The 23,306-nt window shown below is 49.0% G+C and overlaps 7 protein-coding genes across 7 annotated transcripts, besides 10 other annotated features; 3 read left to right on the top strand and 4 right to left on the bottom strand.

Moving 5' to 3' along the window:
* Window positions 1-242: 242 nt before the first annotated feature.
* PVX_000855 (hypothetical protein, conserved) lies at window positions 243-5,069 on the top strand (the record flags this gene model as incomplete). Its single annotated transcript, XM_001613287.2, has 1 exon — window positions 243-5,069. The coding sequence occupies one exon, from the start codon at window positions 243-245 to the stop codon at window positions 5,067-5,069; it is 4,827 nt and encodes a 1,608-aa protein (XP_001613337.2).
* A 396-nt stretch (window positions 5,070-5,465) lies between these two features.
* On the bottom strand, window positions 5,466-7,568 carry PVX_000850 (AAA family ATPase, putative; the record flags this gene model as incomplete). Its single annotated transcript, XM_024731184.1, has 1 exon — window positions 5,466-7,568. The coding sequence occupies one exon, from the start codon at window positions 7,566-7,568 to the stop codon at window positions 5,466-5,468; it is 2,103 nt and encodes a 700-aa protein (XP_024586966.1).
* A 512-nt stretch (window positions 7,569-8,080) lies between these two features.
* Window positions 8,081-8,119: a microsatellite.
* Window positions 8,120-8,461: 342 nt separating this feature from the next.
* On the bottom strand, window positions 8,462-8,986 carry PVX_000845 (hypothetical protein, conserved; the record flags this gene model as incomplete). The annotated part of the gene is made up of 1 exon (XM_024731185.1): window positions 8,462-8,986. One exon carries the CDS (start codon window positions 8,984-8,986, stop codon window positions 8,462-8,464), a length of 525 nt encoding a protein of 174 aa, XP_024586965.1.
* A 3,041-nt stretch (window positions 8,987-12,027) lies between these two features.
* PVX_000840 (hypothetical protein, conserved) lies at window positions 12,028-15,084 on the top strand (the record flags this gene model as incomplete). Its single annotated transcript, XM_024731186.1, has 1 exon — window positions 12,028-15,084. One exon carries the CDS (start codon window positions 12,028-12,030, stop codon window positions 15,082-15,084), a length of 3,057 nt encoding a protein of 1,018 aa, XP_024586964.1.
* Window positions 13,030-13,061: a microsatellite.
* A 205-nt stretch (window positions 15,085-15,289) lies between the features above and the next one.
* Window positions 15,290-15,312: a microsatellite.
* Window positions 15,313-15,519: 207 nt separating this feature from the next.
* Window positions 15,520-15,542: a microsatellite.
* A 463-nt stretch (window positions 15,543-16,005) lies between these two features.
* Window positions 16,006-16,026: a microsatellite.
* A 61-nt stretch (window positions 16,027-16,087) lies between these two features.
* Window positions 16,088-17,917, top strand: PVX_000835 (hypothetical protein, conserved; the record flags this gene model as incomplete). The annotated part of the gene is made up of 1 exon (XM_024731187.1): window positions 16,088-17,917. One exon carries the CDS (start codon window positions 16,088-16,090, stop codon window positions 17,837-17,839), a length of 1,752 nt encoding a protein of 583 aa, XP_024586963.1. The 3' UTR covers window positions 17,840-17,917.
* Window positions 17,918-18,157: 240 nt separating this feature from the next.
* Window positions 18,158-18,183: a microsatellite.
* Window positions 18,184-18,339: 156 nt separating this feature from the next.
* Window positions 18,340-20,320, bottom strand: PVX_000830 (hypothetical protein, conserved; the record flags this gene model as incomplete). The annotated part of the gene is made up of 5 exons (XM_024731188.1): window positions 18,340-18,977; window positions 19,127-19,399; window positions 19,636-19,706; window positions 19,986-20,025; window positions 20,299-20,320. 5 exons carry the CDS (start codon window positions 20,318-20,320, stop codon window positions 18,340-18,342), a joined length of 1,044 nt encoding a protein of 347 aa, XP_024586962.1.
* Window positions 20,034-20,081: a microsatellite.
* Window positions 20,321-20,873: 553 nt separating the features above from the next.
* Window positions 20,874-20,896: a microsatellite.
* Window positions 20,897-21,184: 288 nt separating this feature from the next.
* Window positions 21,185-21,205: a microsatellite.
* A 32-nt stretch (window positions 21,206-21,237) lies between these two features.
* Window positions 21,238-23,301, bottom strand: PVX_000825 (hypothetical protein, conserved; the record flags this gene model as incomplete). The annotated part of the gene is made up of 3 exons (XM_024731189.1): window positions 21,238-21,783; window positions 21,965-22,187; window positions 22,370-23,301. 3 exons carry the CDS (start codon window positions 23,299-23,301, stop codon window positions 21,706-21,708), a joined length of 1,233 nt encoding a protein of 410 aa, XP_024586961.1. The 3' UTR covers window positions 21,238-21,705.
* Window positions 22,170-22,202: a microsatellite.
* Window positions 23,302-23,306: the final 5 nt, after the last annotated feature.

The following is a 23,306-nucleotide window of genomic DNA, read 5'->3' on the forward strand; positions in this document are numbered from 1 at the left end:
CCTTTGCATTGTTCACCTCTGCCATCACGCAGTTACTTCTCTTTGCACCCACGAGGTGGAGTTTTCTTCCCTGCCTGTGCCTACGCTCTGAAGGGAAAAGTCAGCGAAAAGTTGGCGAAGAATTGGCGAAGTGGCGAAGAAGCGGCCCTGGTCGCATACCGCATTGCATACCACATCGAAGACCTCGCCGCTGACTACCTCACTGCTGACCACCCACCGCTGACCACCTGAGCGCAAAACAAATGGGCACGACGAACAACTTGAAGGAGGTGCACAGCGCAAGCGGAGCGGGCTACATAAACAAGCACCAAGTGGAGAAGCATGGCAGCGTTCCCAGTCTGGAGGGAACCAAAAGGGAGTACCTCCCAATTGGCAACCCTAACATGGAGGTGTTTCATTCGCTGAACTTTCAAAATGATATGTACATGGGTCCAGGGGAGGGGGACGCGCTCGGGGGACTCGGTATGGTGAAGGAGAGGGTGGTCTTTCGTTCCGGCGCGGGGGTGGACCCCCCTACGGGCGAACTTCCCCTTACGAATGGTAGCAGCAGTGGAAACCTCTATGACAGCCGCGACGGGGACCCCCCGCACACGGTAGACGCCCTCTTCAGTGCCAACAAATATAAAGTTAAAAAAATCAAAGAGACGCACAGCATCAGCTCGGACTACAAGCAGAAGAAAAACTTAACGAGCATCCTTCCGTTTGAAAAAATTATGGAAGAATACGAAATACAGAGTTTGTACCCCCAAAGCAAAGTGAAAGATTTGTATAATCACCAGAATGTGTATGAGGAGAAGGGGAGGCACAATTTGACGTCGCTCAGTGGGCACCTTGCTAACGGTACGATGAGAAAGGAGCTCAGCGTGGAATCTTCAGAGGGGACTTCTCCCTATTTGTCTAAAGGGAGTACTTTAATGTACGGTGCGCAGTACACCTGCGGGGCGAGTGTCGACTCGAGTAGTTTTGGCGGTGTGAACAGGGCAGAGGAGAGGCACACCTCGGCGGGAAGCTGCGGGCAGACCGGTCCACTTGGCCACGCGGCAAGCGGGATGAGCCACGCAGCAAACATGATGGGCCAGGGCGCGCCCCTCCAAGTGGAGCCCAACAAACAGGTCCAAAATGCGAAAGCAAAGGAGACGGAGGAAGCCAACGCGGAGGCCCTCCCTCACGACAACTGTGAACAGACGGAGCAGTGCACCCAAAACAACCTACTCGAAATGTACGACTATAAGCAAAACAAAAAAGTTATTTACTACGCGGTGAAGAATCACTACGACCCCACCAAGGAGATGCTCAAAAAGGAGAGGGAAAAGGGAAAGGGGAACTACCCACCGGGTCGAAACCAGGTGTACCAAAGTGACATATACGATTACTTGCTGCACCATTATGAAAAAAATTACAAACACATTTTTGGCAGTAGATGTACAGATCAGGCAGCTTTTAAGGGAGAGCCGAAAGAGTTCCTAGCGAGAGAGGCAAACCCACATGGGGGCTCAGCTGATGGAAACAAGGGTGGAGACACCAATGGGACTTACATCGCAGGGGGGGTACTTAACACGAACGATTATCATAACGGTGGTGATGTGGGTAACTCGAAAGGGAGAAGTGGGAATGCCACTCAGCGTAGCGGTGGAGAGGGAAATCAAGGCAACGTAGTGGAAGGGGCAATGGCGGATGGACCTAGGGGAACCCACCTTTATCCTAAGAGCAGCTACAGTCGCGGGGTGAACGACGTGAACGACGTGGAGGAGGTGACGCCCCTAAATGGAAGGGAAGGCAACGCCTACCAGACCAGCGCCGAAATCTCCAACCTGTGTGATGAGGACGCCATGGATTTGTATAAACACATCGGCGAGGTGTACACCCCGAGGCCGAAGCTGTTTGTGTATGCTGTGAAGGATGACGCGGAGGGGGAAAGGCGGCCCATGGAGGGAAGTCCCATGGAGGGAAGTCCCATCGAGGGAAGCCCCATCGAGGGAAGCCCCATCGAGGGAAGCCCCATCGAGGGAAGCCCCATCGATGAGGTTCCGCCCAGAGGGGACACCCCCCCAGGTGATTTTCCCCTCCAAATAAATAAAGAAATGAAGAAAATATTCAAACGGATGGAGCATAAAAACACAGTCGTGATAAGCAACGTGGGGGTGAAGACAGGGTCGTCCACCTTCTCCAACCACATCTTAAACAGCGGCCAGGAGCGGGGCTTCCCCGGAGGAGCGGCCGGCCAGAGCAACTGCGTCTACGCCCACGTGATGGCTAGCCCGAACAAGGTAAGCTACGTTTATTTGGACTTCGACAAGTTGGCGCTCGGGGGGGGGAGAGGCAAGGGGGGGGGTGATAGAAGGAAGAGCGGCGATGGAATGAGAGGCGGCGATAGAGCGAAAGGCGGTGATAGAACGAAAGGCGGTGATAGAACGAAAGGCGGCGATAGAGAGAAAAGCGGCGATGACAGAGTCAAACGGGGCGATGGAACCAAACGGGGCCTTAGCGCCAAACTCAGCGGCAGAAGCGGGAGCGCCGGGCGGGGCAGCCGCGCGGACGGGGACCCCCCCGGCGAGGTGAACAAACTGGTGGCCCTTTCGTTTTACCTCTCAAACATCGTCATCTTTCACATCAACAGCGAGAGCTGCTCGAAGGCGTTCGGCCTGCTGGCGCAGTACTACGACGTGGTGAGGCACATTCGGGAGCGCGCGCAGCGGGGGGGAAAGGGCGGTAGCAAGGGCAGTAGCAAAGGTGGAAGCCACGGCCAAGGCGGCGCATCTCCTGGAGATCCCCCCCAGTCGGGTAGCGAGGGGGAGAAGTTTGGTGAGGACAACTACGAAGGAGGCAACTTCGAGCGAGACAACTTCGAAGGAGACAACCTCGAGGAGGACAGCTTCCAGGAGGACCACCTCACCCCCCCGCACTTCCTGTTCGTGCTGCGGGACGCAACCCTGGGGAGGGAACCCGGGGCGGCGGAGCCGAAGAGAGTGCCCCCGAAGATGCCGCGAAGTAGCCCCGCTAACCCCCTCCCCACGGGAGACGAACCAAGCACACGAGCGCAGCAACTGCTGGAGGAGCTAATCGAAGGAGTGAAAAACCCAGTGGTGCAGAAAAAGGTAAAATATTTTCTAAATTTTTTGGAGAAAAAAAGTCTCTTCCATTTACCCCCCCCGAAAGAGAAGAACAAAGAGGAATACGCAAGACAGATGAAGAAAATCAAAAAGGAAATTTTTATAAATGGAAAAAATGTAGAAAACATGTACAGCAATGGAGGGACATACGTGTATAAATACCTGAACATGTTAAGGTACACCATCAATAGGAACATTTTCTACAGTCCAAATTATTTGAAAAAAAAAATGGAAAGTTGCGAGTGCAAAACGCTGTACAAAGTCTTGACGGATAATTTCCTCCTGCATGTCAGACGAAAAATAGAAAATAAACTCCCCATGAAACCGAACCTATTCCTAACCCTAATAAACGACATAAAAATCGAATTTGTGCTTAGCTTTGAGAGTCTCTGCATAGGGAATTCCACCCTCAAGAGGAAATATAAAAACCAGCTCTGCCACAACATCGACGTGATTGTATTGAAAGCGTACAAAGAAAATATTGCCTTCAGCTGCTTCACCTTCTTCAACATAATAGAAAAAAAAATTAGCAAATTGCAAATTTATAATAAAATTAACAAAAGGCAATACGATCACTTTGAGCAACTGAGAAGCGATATGGAAAATATAAATGATGGATCCATAGACAATCTTATATACAACGAAATTCTTAGCATAAAAAAGGAGGAAATATTTACCCATTTTATTAAGACGTATTATAGCGGGTTCGCTTCAAAGAGGGGCTCTTCCTTCCCTCGCGTTGAGGAGGATAGTGAGGGGGAGACTACACATGCTTATCGGGCTGGAGGATACACCAAGGCGATGAAGAGGGGCAACTCCAACTCCGACTCGACTGTAGACCCGGGCCAGGGAAGCAGCCGGCGAAGCGTCAGTCAGCGAAGTGTCAGTCAGCGAAGCGTCAACCAGCGAAGCGTCAACCAGCGAAGCGTCAGTGGGCTGCTTAGCGTCAATGGGCTGCTCAACAGCGGGCTGGACATCTCGCGAATGCATACCAGCGCATCCTCCACTTTGCTGCGCCGGGGAAGCCGCCGCCACAGCGAGAAGGCAGCCCCCAGGGGAGGGAGCGACTCCTCCAGTGGTTATCACTCCCCCATTTGTGGTGCAGCCAAGGAGCTAAAGGGGAATAAATACAAATCGGCTGAACATTCACTTAGGGGAAAGGACTCCTCACACGAAGTCTCAGACGGGAGTCACCACCAGAAAGGAGGTTCAAAGGATACCACCGATGATAAGCGGAGGAAACACTACACAGAGGACGAAGCGAAGGGGAAGAAACCCCCCAGGAAGTCTCTCCACAAATTCAAGTCCGACGTAGCATTGCAAAACGAGCGACGGGTAAAAGTTACCCAAGAGCTCCAACTGGAGGAGGGTAACATCTCAAAGAAGTGCCACAGTGTTGATTATAGGAAGGCACTTCCGGGGCACGTTCACCAAAAGGGGAGGAGCGAATCGAACTCGGGAGAGGCGTCTCCCCAAGCAGAAGTGTCTTCCAAGCTGGAGGTCTCTCCCCAACTGGAGGCTTCTCCCCCAATGGAGGCGTCTCCCCAACTGCAACCGAACGAATTGAGAAGCAGGAAGAGCAACGCCAAAAAGAAGATAAGCTTCACCGAGGAGAGCGCGCCCAGCGCGAGTCGAAGCGAGCCGAGGGCCGAAATGGGCGAACACGGCAAGGGAAGCGACTACGGAAAGGGAAGCGGTAACGGAAAGGGAAGCGGTAACGGAAAGGGAAGCGGTAACGGAAAGGGAAGCGGTAACGGTAACGGAAGCGACTACGGAAGGGACTATTCACACGACAGCGTACACGATAGCGAGAGCAACATCACCTTCGTCAGGAAGAAAACCTCCACCGCGTCCCTGCACGGCCAGGAGAAAATACAGTTCGTCGAGAGGGCGCCGCGTGGGGACCTCGCAGGGCGCCACTCGCTCGACTCTGAGGGAAAGAAGAAGAGTAGCGCTTAGTCCAAGCGGTGAGAAGGCGGTGGTCGCTACCTGCTGCTTCGTCGCTACCTGCTGCTTCACCGCTTCGCCTCTTCACCGCTTCGTCCCTTCACCACTTCACCGCTTCGCCTCTTCACCCGTTTTCCCTTTTTTCAAGTCTCCGCTTTGCACCAATCGGACGCACCACAGCACAAACCGCTTTTATTTTTTTGTCTACTTTAAAATGTTTAACGGTTCGGATCACCGTGGGGGTAGGGCGGCGCGCGGGGATTTGCCCCCTGCGGGTTGCGTGAGGGGAGTTGGGGGCCCCTTGCTGGGGGAAAACTCCCCATGAGTAGGGGCACGCCCCTAAGCAAGTATGCCTGTCTGCACGTACGCCCGCCGCTTACCGCCTACCGCCTATCACCGCGCACCACCTCAGAGGGAGCCGTGCTTGCGACTCCACTCGTCGTAGTCGAAGACGCACTTGTAGGAGGTATTCACCTGGGCCATGGCCTTGATGAAGTCGTCGTAGCGGATGGCCCTAAAAATGGAGGTGTTGGGAATATTCTCAATCCCATTGTACTGCTCCACAGCATCGTCGTAGACAAACTCGTAGCACTTGGTGCAGAGGTGGTAGATGTCACTCCCATTCCAGTTGTGCAATTTATGCGAAATTGAGTCTAGCTCATTTTCAGTCATTTGGAAGCCAGAGTGCGTGTGCTTCGTTATGATGTAGCGTATTTGCTCCTTCCTCGCTTGTAAATCTGGCAGGGGGATATACACTCTCTTGTTGAATCTCCTAAGCGCAGCATCGTCGATCATGTCGGGTCGGTTGGTCGCCCCGATAATCACAATCACGACGTCCTTCTTGGTATTAATACCATCAATCATTTGTAGCAACTGGTTTTTAATCCGTATGGTGGTATCGTCTTCATCCTTTTTACGCATCCCCAGGATGGAGTCTATTTCGTCGAAAAAGAGAATAGAGGGGTTATCCACCTCTGCACATTTGAACAGGCAAGTAACAATTTTTTCCGTCTCTCCAATGTATTTGCTGAAGAGGGAAGAGGTACTTACGTTGTAGAAGGAGCATCTACAGTGTGAGGCCACCCACTTGGCAATCATCGTTTTGCCTGTGCCTGGGGGGCCGAAAAGGAGTATCCCTTTCGCAGCTCTATTTAGCCCTGTAAATAAGTCTGGCCTCAAAATAACATTCACAATTTTGTCTTTTATAATTTTCTTAATATTATACAGCCCAATAATATCTGTTTCTTTCACATGTTCATTTGAACTCATTTTCATGCTTAAGGCATAGCGCAAAATGTTAACCTCTAATCCTTGGTCGATCAGATGTTGGTACTTCTCTGGGATGTCCTCATACCCATCCTTCGAGTCATCCGTATTTTTCTTATGACTCTTCCTCCTTTCCTCCCTTTTGTCATTTGCCCGGTCCACTCGACTTCCCAGTCGGTACTCGTTTGTGTAGGACTCCTCATTGCTATAACTTTCTGCACTTTTGGCGGCGTTCCTATTTCGTCTTTTCTTTAAATTAATATCATTAAATGCTTTGATGGCTTCTTCATTCTTTTCGTTTTTTCGTTTGATAAGTATGTCGAATGCATTGGAGAAGGCCTCCTTATGCTTAGTTTTGATGGGGGAGTAGGACTCCTCCGTTTGGTTCACCCTGTCCGTGGGGGTCATGCCGCTTTTCTTCTTCCCCTTCTGTGTGCTCCTCCTCGCCGATGGGGGGGAGCTGTCGCCACTGTTGCCGTCGGACATGTGGCCTTTCCGCTTGTGCTTGATTTTCCGCACCGACACGGTGGAGCTTTCCTCGCTGGCCTCCCCCGGGGAGTCCTTTCGGAGGCCGCGCTGGTTTGGGGTATTCTGCTTCGCCTTCTCCGGCTTCTCTCCCTTCTCCGTCTTCTCCCCCTTCTCCCTTTTCCTCTTCAGCGCCTTGGGGGTGTAAATATCATCGTCGCTGAAGTCGGCGCTGGCCCGATCGTTCTTCTCCTTCCCGGCCTTCCTCGGCTCCACTCCCTCCCCGGGGTAGTTCTCTCTGTCGCCCTCTTCCTCTACTGTGGCTTCCCGCGTGGTGGCCTCTCGCATGGTAGCCTCTCTTGTAGCCGCCTCCCCTGTGGTGTCTCCCCCCTGCGCTGCCCCCCTCTCGTGGTACACCTTAACAAACACAGGGTCAAAGTTCATGAAGTTCTTTATATCCACCGCCTGCACACCGCTGACGAAATTGGGGTTCCCCTCAAGTTTGCTCCCCACATTGTCTACCACATCTGTCCTCCTCAGCAAATCTATCACCTCGTTATACGTCTCATGGTCCGAATAATGCTCGAAAATATTGCTGTGTACATTCGTAAATATGAAATCATTTGGGTTGACTTCTCCCCTGTTGCGAGCTTCATCTTGGCTTGATTCTCCATCCCCCCATATGTCATTTAACATCATATCCTGCAGGCACTTCCTCTCCGCCTCGCGCATTTCATTGTAGAGGACTTCCTCCCAGATGGCTCCTCCTAAATTTTTCATGGTGCCTCAGCGGGGTGCTCTACCAGGTGTGTGCGTATATCTCCTTCGGTTTGGTGTGCATCTCCACGTGGGAGGCTCCAAATCGGTTGGCACAAAAGGCGCAGTGGTCTCCCCATGGAGTAGCGCCTTAGCGTGGCTCCTCCCGAGGTTGCTTCCCTTGGAAGTTACTCTGTGGGTGTTAGCCTGGTCTACTTCGCCCCCTCGGCAGGCCGCATTTGATTGACTCCCCACCGAGCCTTCCGCGCAATGGCGTTGCCCTTGCCACGGCAGCAAGATTGAGAAGCAGTCCTGCCGCCCAGTTGGTGTGCATCAGGGGAGCTCCTCCTTCGGGGGGGCATATCCCACGAGAAAGCTATATTTTGTTTTATATGCTTTATTTTTTTCACTTTTTTTACCCTTTATGGCGGTTACTATGAGGGCGTTTTCACCACTGCGCATCCACGCAATGCCGTCGCACCTTTGCGTTCTTAACTTTTACGAACGCAAAATTGGGAAATTAAAAGCGGAAAAATTACGAAAAAAAGGGAAGAAGTTTGGGGTTAAACAAAAAAAAAAAAAAAAAAAAAAAGAAGAAGAAGAAGATAATTGGGGTTAAAAAAAAAATCGGAAAAAGGGATCAGCGGGGGAATAATTGCCGACAAATGGCAGCAAAGCGTAGCGCCGCGATGAAGAACAAATCGGGCGCTCCCAAACGAGCAGCAAATTGAGTAGCCAAATGGGATGATAAAAAAAAAAAAAAAAAGTGGGAAGTGTGACCAGACAAGCGGTTAACTCTGGCACAGTAAAGCATACCATTTTTGGCGGTGGAAACAAAAAAAAAAAGGAAAACTCGCATGCGCACACATAAGAGCACTCTCTCACGTACGCACTGCCCCCCGGCAAGGGTCACACGGCTAGAAGATGTACATGTACATGCTGTCGAACTCGCGCACGTAGGTGTACACCTTCTTCACCACCACGTACTCCTCCTCCAAGTCCCCAAAATCAGATTCCTCATCATTTGCCATGCGAACGATGTTGTTATTTAAAATGTTGGGGAAGTATTTCGAATTCAGGAGGGTCCTATTCAACACGCTGTTATTGTTATGCCTGTAGGTGAGTCCCCCATTCCGGTTCATATTATTTGTTCTGAAAAATTGGCCCCTTTCCAATACAATAGGATTATCATAAAATTTGGTGAAAACACCAAGAGGCCTTTCAAAGTAACTCATTATTTTATTCTTCGTGTGCAGATTGGACCTACTTTCCACCGAGGTGCCATATTCCTTGGGGGTCTGTCCCTTGTAATGTTTGATTGCATTCACCAGGGTGCATTTCTTTGTGTACTTCTTCAATTCGTTTTCCTCATCCTTTCGGAAAATAAAAAGCAGGGGGCTGAATTTTTTCTTCAGAATTTCCAAATTTTCATACTCCTTCATCTTTCCTTGTGTGCACAGAGGAAGAGTATCTGGGGGGATTGTTTCTTCTTCGCAGCTTTTAGGTGGCGCGTTAAGTTGCGGTTGCCGTTTCTGTTGCGGGTGCGATTTCTGTCTCGGCTTCGGTTGCTATGTATTGGTGGCTTTCTTTAAAGGGGGGACGGCAAACGGGTGAAAGACCATCTCACGCATGCCTGCGAGAGGTACTTCACCGGAAGGCGTAATCCCTTAGGGGTGAGGAAAAAAACCTACTGCCTCGGTGAGGCGCAGTTCATACGGGCAAAAGTTGTAAAATGGGCAAACATCTACGTACGGGTGGCAGGCACGTACATGGCGTGTGCCTACGGAGCGAAAAGCTTAAGCGGGAAGGCTTGTTTTGAGGCGAAATCTTACGACTGCTTAAAGAACAAAATCAAAATGGGCGTCAAAATGGGCGTCAAAATGGGCGTCAACATCGACGAAAAAATCGACGTAAAAAGCAACGTAAAAATCACGTAAACAGCGACGTAAAAATCACGCAAATGGCGACGTCAAAATGGAAGTTAAATTCAAAAACTTAAATCAAACGTTGAGGGGGAGCAAAACAAAACCAAGTTGCCATCACAGCATGTATACGTACGTGCGCAGCACATATGTACAACTCGCCGTGCTAGTATTCGCCAGCACGCAGAGAAGTTGGCCTCTGTTTGCCTCTGTTGGCCTCTAATTTTTTTCCTTTTCACAACAGGGGTTGGTTAGGAGGTGAAGGCAGGCAGGTATAAAAATGGAAACGGCTTACACGCTGCGCTCTACATCAGGAATGTCACGTGTGATGGTTTCTCACATGTGCTTACTCAAATTCTTTCGCGTTTTCCTTTTGTAACTTCCGCGAGGGAATCCGTTTTTATGCTTTACCCAGTTGTCGTTTTAAAAGAGGAACCATTTGATGGGGCCTTCAAACGGGGGACTGCTTGCTGCTTTTTTTTTTTTTTCTTAAATTTCGCAAAAAAAAAAAAAAAAAAAGTGTAAAAAGCTGGCTTATATAACTATCTAAAAAAAAAAAAAAACTGTCAATGTGCAACTGTCGAGAGAGAACAATAAACATAGAGTGTGCCAAAATTGCATTTAAGAAAAAAAGGAAGCTATACATTACACGCACATATGCACACAGTTGGCTACATTTTTCGCCCCTCCATTTATTTAAAACAAATGGAAGAGGACTAATCTGCAGTGCCGAATTGCAATCTTCCGACCAATCTGACATATGCTCACTTTTTTTTTTTTTTAATTTGTAAAAAAAATAATCAAAAAGGGGGACTAACTCAAACACACTTTGTTCGATCCTGCGCCACACATGGGAAAGCGCCTTTCTCGTGTGAACAGTGTGGAAGCGGTAGAACAGCGGAGGAGAAACGCGGAGGAGCAACGCGAAGGGGGGACGACACACTCTGCTTCCTGTACACCTGGTTGCTTCCCATTTTTGTGTGTAAAATTGTCCCACCCATTTTTACCTGACCCGTTCAGGTGAAAAAATAAGTCGCTCGGTGATGCCGCTAACCGTTGCAGAGGGAATGGCCAAGCTTAAGGTACTCCACTCCAGGTATAAGCGCAATGTAATTGAATTGGGGGGACCTCCCACAGGGATAAATGCACATACACGGCGTTAAAACACGGTTAAAATAAAAAAAAACTGTTCTTTTTTTTTTTTGAGCACCCCCTTAAGAAGTTACTCTTTTTTTTTTTTTAATTTATCTGAGGAGAGATATAGTTGATGCTATTCTGTTTTACCACTGCGTGTGTGCTCTGTGGTGAAAATGGGCCAAGTGCGTGCCGAGTATTGAAGGGTGGGCAGGTTCATTCAGCAGCAGTGGATGGATGATCATCCTTCGCGAGGGGAAACGCTACAAAGGTGGCTTCCCGCCTTTTTCCATTCCCTACCGCTTTTGCTTGATGCCATGCAAAATTGAGACTACTGTGCGGGTTACACCTTTACGTACAGATTGTCGTGGGTACCCCAGCTGAGGGGATTTCCCCCTCCATCATAACCACGTCGCAGCGACCCACCTCGTTACGAAGCACATGTTTACACAGTTCCTCTCCTTTTGGAGAAACAAAAACAAAGCATTGACCGTGTTAAGGTGATTGGTGCATATGCGAGATGCTACTTCAAACGGGGGTGCCAGCAATCTGTTTAGCTACCCGTTCCCCGTCGAGAGGCTATTCTCCATCAATGTCAAATGGGAAACAAAGTTAAAAGGCACGTGGAAAATGGGCTGAAAGTGTGAAGCATACGAGCCTCATGTTAACGCCTTTAACTAAAGGAAATTCACCCCGTTGATTCTGACACCCCATGGGGTGAAGCTGCTTCCCTTTTTTCCTTAACCATTCGGTTCACTCCTTTCGTTTCGCCGTTCATACGAACGTGGGATGTATAATATGAACTGCTCCCGTGCCAGGTTTTTAAGCGTCAGTGTGGGGAAGGGCCAGGGGGGTATATAAAAAAAAAAAAACTATTACATCAATTAATTCCAATTTTTCGCAAAAATGAAATAAAAACGGTGCATGAATGTTTGTCCTTCCAGTGAGGACGCTTGATGAGCGAAGAAGGCGCGCCATCGCGACGTGACAGGGCTGTTTCGATTTTTTTTTCTATCATTTGGAGGGGCGTTTCTGGCCCCATTTCGCGAAAATAGCTTCAGCGCGTTTTTTCTCCAAGTGGTTTAATTTTTTACTACCATTTTGCTGGCATTTTTACCGCCATATTGCCGCCATATTTTTGCCCACCGTTTTATGCCCTTTACCGTTCATTTCTTCTTTTTTTTGGGGCCCCTAAGGGACAAAACAAATAAGGAGAGCCTTCCCATATTCGCCTCCATACCCTTGGGGCCCCGCTCAGCTGGGCATACTTGGCAAATCAGCGAAGTAGGATAACCCAGCTGTCGTTCGCTCCGCCCTGACTGTGATGTGAAGCGAAATAGAGACTTCAAGAAGGTGCGGTTTGTTGCTTTGTAAGTGCCCCCCGTTTTGGCCACCCCCATCTTAGCTACCCCCCCACTGTCGCAACCATGTCCATGTTCAAAGGGATGCTGATAAAGTCTTCCGAGCGGAGCGCCAAGGGGAAGAACCCCACTGCGGGCAAGGGGAACGCTGCGCAAGAGGCGCAACTAGCGATGGGAAGCAGCACACTCAGCTCGAAGAGGGGAGACGCGTACCTGGACTTGGAGGACTTGGCGCCCAGCTACTGCAGCAGTGTGGCGGCCACTGACAAAGGGGGGAATAATGTCCAGGGAGACGAAGCGGTAACATTACCCCTGCACGGGGATAAGGATGAAGAGGAGCGTTTCGAACGTTCTAGCGGTTTTTACAAAATTGCACCAAATGGAAGTGCCCCCTGGGTTGGCAGCTACGAACGAGGCAGTAACAACAGCGAGTCAGCGAACGGGGCGAAACGCAGCAGTTGCAGTCACCCGAAATGGAGTGATTCGCGAAGCGAATACGCAAGTGAGCCATGTGAAGTGCCCCTGGAATGCACACAAACCGAAATAACAAAGCGAAGAGAGGGTGCCATCCCCCAAGAGGGAAAGCATCACATGGAAAACCCCCCTCAGCAGAGAATAACCCCGCTGAATGACCTCCTACCCCTCATGCGCGATTTCTTCATGACGAACACAAAACAGTGGGATAAGGACAAGGTGAACATTTTTTTGGACGAACTGGCCCAAAATAAAATCCACCAAAATGTGCTAATCGTTGTGTACTACTTCACATACGAGGCGTATGCAAACAGAGTCCTGCTAAACTTGAAGGAAGAATACAACTGCGATTTGCTCATCTACAAATTTCTGGGGAAGGTGCATAAGATAAGGAAAAAAAGGAAGAAATGTAAAGAGGAGGAAAAAGTCCTCATCATAAACGAAAAGCTAGACACAGCCCACGAAATGCAAAAAAGAATATTCACCTACAATTTGGAGTTAACGAATATCGAAAGTTACATCACCGATTTGTATAGGAAAAAAAAGCAAATAAACTGTTGTAACTTTTTTTTAAAGAACTATGTAAAAAATGTTCTTCACTTGATTATCCGTAACATATGTACAAATAAAAAAGAGGAAAAAAAAAAAAAAAAAAGCTTTTTTGAAGAAAAAAAATATGAACTGTTCATGTGGAAGAAGAAAATTATGCAAAAGGAGGAGGACATAAAAACTGAGGAGGAAAACATAAAAACGGAAACACGAAATGTAGAGGAATCCAAAGAGGAGCTAAACAAAGCTGTGCAAGACATATCCTCCACGTATGAAAAGCAGTTACACAAAATTGACGAAGAAATTGACTCCATTGATCGAAACATAAAGGAGCTCGAAGAAATGATTACCATTAAAAAAGCGCAAAAGGAAGACGCGATTAGCAGTAAGAAAAAATTAGAGAAAGAGAGAGAAACGGAGATGAAGACCCTTCTGCAGAAGCAGTCAGATTTAAATACCTCCATCAATTTTATAAAAAATACCACCTCCCTCTTGGAGGAGAAAAAGAAATTCGTCGTGGATGAAAAGGAAAAAACGAAAAATGCCGTAGCCAATTTGAAGGCAGCCTACCAAAGCTCCTGCCAGAAGAAGGCCCAAACGAACCGCCTACTTTTGGATTTAAAAAACGTCGTTCGAAAATTGTGCAACTCGGATGAGGAGGGCAAACACAATCACGTGTGTGAAGGTAATTCAAGGGGGAAGTCCCTCGTGGGAAATAACTGCGAAACGACGGATGGAAAGGGAGCTTCCCCCCCGTGTGATGAAAACGCACACATGAATGATGCTACGCTGAAGAAAGGACAGGAACAGGCGAGCCACCATTTGAACGCCTCCAATTTGTTGAGAAAAATATTCCTTTTAAAAAAAAACATTTTTGACGTGGAAAAAAATATGAACAGCATAAAGGGGAGAAAAAAAAAACTCACCATCGACATCAGCCAGTTCAATTGCGAAATGGACAACATAAACATTAGGAAGGAAAACCTGAAGAATAAAAAAAAAATACTTCTGAAAAATAAAATGCTAAGTGAAATTAAAAACACGATGAACGAGTTGGAGGAGTTAGACCAAACGGAAGGCCTCATCTTGAAACAGCTGGAGGACGCGAAGGGGGATATGAGCCTGTTAAGGAAGGACCACCTGCGGATGAAGGAGCAGAAAGAAGAACTGAAGCGCAGATTGTTTCGCCAGGAGAGGAAGTTGCTCAAGCGGGAAATTCGCCACGTTCGGGGGGGCCTCAATCGTGAGGGGGCAGACAGTGTGGTAACTCCCCCAGCTGAGGACGCGGCAGGTGAGACGGGTGATGGGGCTAGCGGTGAGAGGGATGATGCGGCTGACCGTGAGGGGGATGGCATGGCTGACCGTGAGAGGGACGACGTGGCTAGCGGTGAGGCGGGCGACGTGGAAGCCTTCCCATTTTCCGAGGAATCTGAGCAGTCGGAGGGGGGCGAATCGACTGCCGCCTTTAGTCAGATGCTGCACCAGTTGGAGAGGATAAGCGCGCAGGGCGAAGATGAGGAGGACCAAAATGTGTGGAGCGACCAGGGGGGGAGTGCCCAAGAGGAAGAAGACACCTCGCAGAGTGATGAGGAAGAGGGGGATCAAGGAGACGGAGAAATCGGCGAAATCGCCGCAACCGGCCAAACCGGCCGAACCGACGGAGCGGAGACCTCCCTCCCAAGTGATGAAGACAAAAGTGGCCCATCGGAGGACAACTCCGACGGTGGGGACCATGGCGACGGGGCGAAAGTCGTTGCAGGTGTTGTGCCCAAAGGAGAGGAAGAAAACACAAGCGATTCCTTCCCACGCATTAGTACACACAGCAGAGACCCACTGAGCCGACTGGAAAAGTTAAAACAGGAGGAAAGTGGCACCTTCGAAAGGATGCTAGAGAAGTACAAAGCGATCTGCAATTTAAGTGAAAGTGTAGACCACCATGTGTTGGAAAAGGAAGTTGGGCAGATTTATGGGGACATAACGAGGGAGCAAAAAATATTTAAAAACAAAAAATTGCTCACCTTAAGGAACAGAAGAAGAATCCTAAAGAGGTACTACCACTACGTTTCGGAAAATAGTGAGGAGGAGGATCTGAATGGATAAGTGGTTTGGTGGGCCCAGGAATAGGGACGCCTGGATGTATCACCAGGTGGTCAGGTGTTTTGTGCCGACAGGAGATGGCTGCGCAGAGGTGGAGGAGTAGGAGGGTTATCGTTTCGTAGAATTCCCATTCTGCTTACTCCCGAGTTTAATAAAGTGAACCGGTGCGGGGGGGGCGAAGGTGTGCGTACGCCCCAATCGGTCTATCCCTCTCCCCTTGACTCATTCACTTATTCCTTTTTTTTTTTTTCTTTTTTTTTGTGTGTGATTCCCTGCGCGAGGTAATTTTTTGAAGCCCCCTCCCCGTGGCAAATGCTGTATGCATAAAAGATTTCACCTCCCATTTTCGCGTTGCCGGTTGGAAGAGAAAAGAGGAGTTTTTTTTTTTTTTTCTCTCCGCTTAGCCGATTCATCTATGCGTTTTTTCGTTCGCTTGTTTGTTTGATTGCTTCCCTACATGTTTGATGTTTTTTTTTTTTTTTTTTTTTTTCGCGCGTGATGACCTCACCCCTTTGTGCAAAACTGAAGAGTGACTCCATTCGCGCAGTTTTCACAAGAAAGGTACCCCGTGTATATAACGTAGTAGCCATTTTTACGCACCTAGACAAGGAGAAATGGAGAGATTCCCCTGGCCTACACGCCCGCGCGATTTCTCCCGTACACTCATTTGCTAATGTTCTTTCCCCCATTTTGGTAATCCTTCTCACACTTTCGCATGAACGGACAGCTGGGATTTTGGTCCTATGCCATGTGAAGCGGGGGAGACAAATTAGGGGCTTGATTGGAGGCTTCTTTAGAGGCTTAATTAGGGGATTAATTGGGGGCCTATTTAGAGGCTTCTTAGATGCTTCTTAGATGCTTAGTGGCTTATTTAGAGCGCCCCAATACAATCCGCTCGACGTGCCGAAATAAATTCCTACAGAGTGTTCGATCAACTGGCGAAGGAGGCATAGTTTTTTTTTTTTTTTTTTTTTGTGTAACCCCCCCCGAAACATGTCTTCTCATCATGTCTATGAAGAAGCTAAAAAGCAGCGGTCTGCTGAGGTTAGAAAGTAAAAGCGTCGATAAGACGGAGGCGAATAACAATTTCGTAAAGAAAAGTGCGAATGTAAAAATTGTGAGGAAGAAAACGGATGGACAGGTTGAGAGGACCCTGACGGGCACCGTTCCTTTGCAGAAGGAGGGGGACAAGGTGGTGAAGCGGAAGGTCCTTAAGAAGGCGCAGGAGGGGGGTGCCACCGTTGCGGTGAACGTAAGCAGCATAGGGAATGGCGGCAGCACGGGGAATGATGGTAGCATAGGGAACGACGGCAGCGCTGCTAACATGGCAGAATCATCCACGCTGAAGGAGGAAAAAAAGAGTTACGTCGTTCGGAAGGCCGCCGCCAAGTTCAGTGCCAGGGCGGGGAAGACGAATGAGGCTGCCCACAGAGACCCCCTTGGGGATGATGACGAGGGGAATGGAGAGGAAAGTCCCAAAGGGAACCTCGAGTATGACGATGCTGGCAGCGGTAACGGAAAGGATTACCAGGACAATAATAGCCATGCTGGTGATGAGGCCCCCCCTCCTCATGCTGCGAAAAAAATTGTGAAGAAGAAAAAACCCATTGAGAGGGAACCAAACAGAAGCAACCCTAACGCAAATGATGCCATCCCTGGAACGCAGTTTGAGCACCCAGGCAACCCCAACGGAAGGAGCGACAAAAGCGATAAGGTGGAAGACGACTCGGAAAATGAAATCCTCAATTCGATTATCTGCAAAAATGACGAGTCCGCCTTAGCAGAAGCACCCAAGGAGGTGAAGAAAAAGAAAAAGAAAATTATTGTCCGGAAGAAGGTACCCATAGGTGAGAAGCTAAAGGGTGCAGAGAAGGGTAACCAGTCCCCCGGGGTGCGAACCACTCCTGGGGCGCAAACTACCCCTGGGGGGTGGACGCCTCGCGTCGCCACGACGGTGACCACCAACGGCAACAGCGGTGGGAACAGTGGCGGCCAGCCGAACGAATGCTGCGAACGAATGGCGAACGAAATAAAAATGAGCGAAACGAAAATCGCGCAAATGCAACAGACGTACGAGGAAAAAATGAGCAGCGTGGTAGAAGAAAACAAAAAGGAGAAAGACCAGCTGAACACGTACATACAAAATCTAAACGAAGAAATGCACAACATAAATAATAAGCTCAGTGACGAGGTGAAGGAAAAAAATACGCTGAAAGAAAGTTATCAAAATTTGCGAAGCGACAAATTAGAGCTCGAAGAAAAAGTGAACATGTTAACAAGACAGATGGATGAGTCAAACGAAATGTCCCTCCTCCTGAATGCAAAGGTTGCCACTCTGGAGGAGGAAAATAAAATGCTACTAGATAGGGACCAACAAAATGACCTAAAGGTTGAGCAACTGCAAGGGGAGAAAATCAAAATGGAAAAAAAAATGGATGAACAGAATCTTTTAATAAAAAAAAAGGATGAACTTATAAACAAGTACATGAGCGAAATAGAGAATTATAAAAACGTGTTGAAGAGCAAAGGAGAAATGATGATCCTTGGTAGCTCCACCACCATCGATAAGAGCGTGCCAGACAAAAACAGCCAAAAGGAACAGGTAGCCAAATTGGTGAAGGAAAAAAAGGAACTCATTTATGCCTTCAAAAAACAGCTCGACTTGATTGTAATCCTCAAAAAGCAAATTAGCCTTCTCGAAAGCAACAAAATTGTCAACATGACTTCGGGTGAGCTGAAGAAGGTGCTTCACGACTGACCGGGGGGGAAGCGGCGTGGCGAAGTGGTGTTGCGACGTCGCATCGCACATATGACTGCTAGCGACGTGAAACAATTAACAAACGTAGTTATGACTTCAAAAAGGAAGCGGCGCACACAAGTGCATGCGTATGTGCCTACATACACACGCCTCAACATAGAGGTGACTTGCTCTTGTAAAACGTCGTGCAAAAATTGGGGGGCAACATTTCACACACCGCTCAAATACGCGTCCGTGCTCAGCTACACTTTATTCAAAACGGAAAAAAAAAAAAAAAAAAAAAAAAAAAAATTATGCACATACATACGACGCACACAGCTAGCTACAATGGTGCGCGAAAATGATCATTTTTTTTTTTTTTTTTTTTTTTTTTGCTGCCACGACTGATGCGTCCCTTTTTAGCTTCAAAATAATTCTCCTCCACTGCTATATGTGCCTTTCTCATTGCCGCGCCATCTGCGTAGCTTTGTTGGTTCCTCCTCCTCTCCCGAGTGATAGACTTAATCCCTTCTATACCTCCTTCGGTCGTCATCGGCTCGCCTGTCATTCTCCGCCTCGCCGGAGCTGCCCGCCCTGTCTGGGTGCCGCCTATCACTGCTGTAGTTCGGCTTTCGCTCGTGCGCGCTGCCGTCATCATGCCGGTTGTCATCATGCCTGCTACTTCCATCGTACCTGCTTCGGTCATCGTACCTGCTTCGGTCATCGTATCTGCTTCGGTCATCATGTCTGTTTCGGTCATCATGTCTGTTTTGGCCATAATATCTGCCACCTCCATCGTGCCTGCCTCCTCCATCGTGCCTGCCTCCTCCATCGTGCCTACCTCCTCCGTCGTGCCTGCCTCCTCCATCGTGCCTACCTCCTCCGTCGTATCTGCCCCCTCCATCGTACCGACCGGCGTTGTACCCCCCGTCCTGCCTCCCCCGGTCGTAGTAATTCTTGTAGTAGCCGCCTCCCCCTCTACCTCTACCGCCGCCCTGTTGGTAATTATTTGACGTGAAGCTCCTCGACCGGGAGTGATTAAAGTGTCTACTTCCGTACGGGTCCTTTTTGCAGAAGGGCTCTCTGTTGTTGCTGTAGCCGCTTGCGTCCCTGCTCGTGTCATTGTCTCCCCAATCCTTGTCCTTTTTGGCATCCTTATCTGCAAAAAGGAAAAGAAAAAAAAAAGGGGCAAAAAATACAGCATCAAGCGGATAAGCGTGTGTGTTTGCAGCATTGAATATTAAAGGGGGGAATGCACATGAGTAATACAGACAGCGCGCGGAGCCTCTTCCCCCACCGGGTACTTACCCACTATCTTCCTCTTCTTCTTCCGACCAAACTCATCATACTCTTCGTCGTCCGAGTCATGGACCCTCTTCTCGTTGCTTCCCTGAATGTCGTAGTGGCCTCCACCTTTGCCAGTCCGCACCTCCTTATTTGACTTGGGGTCGTTTCCCTTTTTTGGGAACTTGGCCTTGCTGCACATGTTGCACTTTTCTCTCTTGGCCCAATTGATGTTGTCGCAGTCGTCACACTTCCAGTCGTTCGCTTTGAAGAGCACCTGCTTGGGGTTTTTCTTCACTACGGGGTGGTGAGCGGTGTGGTGAGCGGTGTGGTGAGCAGTGTGGTGAGTGATTCGCTAAGTGGTGTGCCAAGTGATCCGCTAACTGATGCGTTAAGTGACCCGCTGAGTGATGCCCATTTAGACGCCCGTTTCCACGTTGCACGCGCTGGAGTGGTAGACGAAGTGGCAGCCGGGGAACACCTATGCACACTGCCCACGGCGCGTCACCCGTGTGCCGTTTTAAAACAATTACTTGTGCTTTTGGGTCTGACTCTGTTGCATCCGTGGCAGTGCGTCCTTTGAGCCGAATTCACCATCGCGCAGCTTTAAAAGGAATGTGAAGGGGAAGCGTTTCTTCACTTTTTGCGTGCAGTAGGGTGGTGCACCCAGACACGTACATGCAGCAGCACGTAGGCGTAGCAGCACCCGTGTAGGCGTGGCCTCCACTAGCCCGGGGCGTTACGCCCCATTGGGGGTGCACTAGGAACGGGACACGCGGGAGTGGTTAGCCATGGTCAGGGGCAGTCAAACGCAATGATGCATCTCCCCGGCGGATAGACCTGCTCCGAAGCAGCAAAATGGGCTGGCAAATTTTAGCATTACTTTCCATCCGAGCATATCCAATCCCCCGTCAGTTCATTGTCTGCAGGAAGGGAGGGGTGGCAAGGTGAGCAAGCCGCAAAAAAAAAAAAAAAAAAAAAAAAAAAAGAAAAAAAAAGAAAAAAAAAGTATATTTCTGCTAATGCACAACGACGAATGGCAACATTCGAATTTGCAGAAATTTTCGCACAGCGTTGCAGACGGGGTGGACGAAAAAGCTCAGAAGGGGAAAGTGACACGCGCGGGGCACACACTGAGAGAAGCTAAATGTGAAGCACGACACCACATGCACAGCAAAACTGCTTAATCGGCTAACCAATGTACTTTCGATTATCCATCCTGTGGTTTGCCTCATTTACGTTCTACGTCCCTTCGGTCTACTGCTCCAGGTTGCTTCTCCGTCTGAGTCAATTTTTTTTTTTTTCCTTTTTTTCCTTTTTTTCCTTTTTTTCCTTTTTTTCCTTTTTTTCCTTTTTTTTTTTTTTTTTTTCTTTTTCTTCTGGATTTGTTTGCCTTTAAAAGGGTGTTTATAACATGGGTGGCTCACAAACGTTTCAATCGCACGGGTAAAAAGCGAAGTGGCGATTTGTTCATGGTTCGTTCAGAAGGGGAAAACTTGCGCGCGCGGTTGGCACGGCCGGGTACAAATAAACAGAAAAGGAAACACAAACGGAAAAAGAAACACAAACAAAACATAAACATTCATGTGGCGCCAAAAACGGCAGCTGTCCCTTCCCAGGAGGGATACTACCTCCAGTAAAAGTTCAATTTTACGCGGTACATTGACAGGAGGCCCTCGACTGATGAGGGGGGAGGGGATGCCAATTTCTGGTGCTCCTTGCGCGACTCACTCGCGTTGCCTCTGATGTGCCACTTCTAACTGGTAACTGCTGACTACATTTCCAGCTCTTTCGTCGCGCTTCTTTTTTTTTTTTTTTTTTTTCCCATTAATGCCACTGCTTCAGAGCAGCACTATATTTAAGCCTTTGAACACCCGGACTATCATTTCAGGGGAGAAAAAAAAAATGTGCCTAATGGGATCCACCCCCCCCGAACGTTGGTGCACAGAAATTAGTACAAAACAGTTCTAATTGGAGGGGGAAAAAAAAAAAACAAACAAAACAGATGCCTCCCTTTAGCAAACCGCAAAAAAGGCCTCCAATAAATTTTCCCCACATTAGGTGTGTCATTCCATGGTGGGTGTTCCATCGGGCGCGGTTGCTGTTTCTCCTTTTTTTTTTTTTTTTTTTTTCCCAGCAGTTTAGCCATTTTTTTACAATTCTTACCCCTTTGGTGTCATTTTTTCTCTCCATGTGGTAACTTCCCCTCCGTTTGGGAATTCAAAAAAAAAAAAAAAATGAACTTTGCAAAGACGTTGGCAAGGGCCTCGTTTGTGTGAGAAGGGGGGGTAGGGAAGAGGCCCACCTGCGTGTGCAGATAGGTACAACAGAAAAAACACCCGTCTGCATAGGCACCAGCACACACACACTGTACGTGTGATAAAGAAGGAACAAATTGCCATGGTAACCATCCAGCACATTTCTGCACATAGGAGCGTTGCCAACGTATAGTGGGCCGGGGGGACTCTCCAATTCGGCAGGACCGCTTCGAATTAAACGCAGTGGCTGGAGGAACTTACCTAAGTGGGATGGGATATAAAATGTCTGCGCAGGTCTTCCCTGAACATGCCACAGATATGAACGACACGCGCAGTTGTTCCAACCTACTTCTCCTTCTGGACCGTGTTATATATATTTTCCCCGACGCCTGTTAAGTCAAATTGATCTGCATCGGTTCTAACCTGCGGTGAGGAGTACGCATGTGTGGGGGGGTGGATGCAGAGTGATGAAGATAGCACACTTGCATGCAGCTCAGTGGAAGGGCGCCCCTGTGGGGGAATAACTACACGCACTACGTGCTTTACGTGCTCTCCTCACTCTACGTAGAGTACACACTGTGGAGTGTCTCCCCGTGCGCCTTACCCGTCGCCGCCCCTTGGGCACATATCTCGTGACGTACAGATTGGACCCCTTGACCGGCCTTAAGCTGAACGAGTGCTCTCTCATCATTTTCTTCCCGGGCAAATGTAGGTTGCGCTCGTTCTGTTCCCGCAGCAGCTGCAGGTCCACCACTTCTCCCTTCAGGTAGTCGCACAGGGTGTCTTCGTAGTAGTGCATGTACCGGTCCTTCCAGTAGAAGTATAGGCTATAAAGGGGAAAAAAAAAGAAAAAAAAAAAAAAAAAAAGAAAGTCATATTTATGCGCGTTTATGAAGACGGAGATGTAGCGCCGGTAGCACTGCCTCCACGACGGTGGCACCGCTAACCACGCAACCAGTTAGACGCACCCCCTCAAACCTACGTGCGAGTCCACTTGCGGAAGACCGACCGGGGAAACAGCAAATTGTACTCGACCTCCTGGTCGTCTTCCATATACGCTTCGTGCAGCTCCCCTGTGTCCTCATAACTGGCATAAACGTTACTGGAGTAGTCGATGCCCAGCTTGTCTAGCAACTCTCTTCGACTCTTTATTAACTTCCTCTTGGCCACTCTTGATGCGTACAGCATGATGCCGTTTTTATTTTCTTCCCACTTGCTCAAATGCTCCTCCTTCTCTTTTTTGAAATTTAAAAAAAGAGCATCCAGGGTGTTCCACTCCACTCCGTAACTGGAGCTGTAACACCACAAATTCTGTAGCCTCCTCTTATTCATTTCTATAATTTTTTTGTTCCGATCAAAGGTGGTGTCGTCTTCGTCCTTCTTCCTCTCCAGGAGGAACGGCTGCAGTCGGTGGTTGTAAACCAGGGGGTTTGGCCACAACACGTTTCGGTTTGGGTAGTTAAATTTTTTGAAGTTAGAACTGAGGTAGTACGTTTCTGCGTCCGCTTGGCCCGCTTCCTCCCCCGAGAGTGCCGCTTGATCCGGCGCTCCATCAGGCACTTCCTCCACTGCCTCCCCCCCCGCGAACACCTCACCGATGACGCTCTGCACATCTCGCTTGCCCAGGTTCCTCGGGCTGGAGCATTTGATCTTAATCTTCACGTCCATGTGTTCCCTTCTGATGAACCTGCGGAGCTCGCGCGGGCAGTCCTGCGTGTCTCCGTGGTCGTCGTAGATTTCGTAGAAGGACTTGGCGTACCGGTCGACGTCCTCCTGATCGACGTCCTCCTGATCGGCGTCGTCTTCACCGATACGCTGGCCTTCCTCCTCACCGTTGCTGCAGACGTTCAAGCCGCAGCTCACCTCCACACCCGCTATCACACCTCGATCTGCGCTTTGCCTCTGCTGATCGGACCCCCCACCGGGTGCGACGGCTTCCATTCCAC

The sequence above is a fragment of the Plasmodium vivax genome, chromosome 3 (genome assembly GCF_000002415.2).
Source record: "Plasmodium vivax chromosome 3, whole genome shotgun sequence".
In the NCBI taxonomy this organism is placed as follows: Eukaryota; Apicomplexa; class Aconoidasida; order Haemosporida; family Plasmodiidae; genus Plasmodium; species Plasmodium vivax.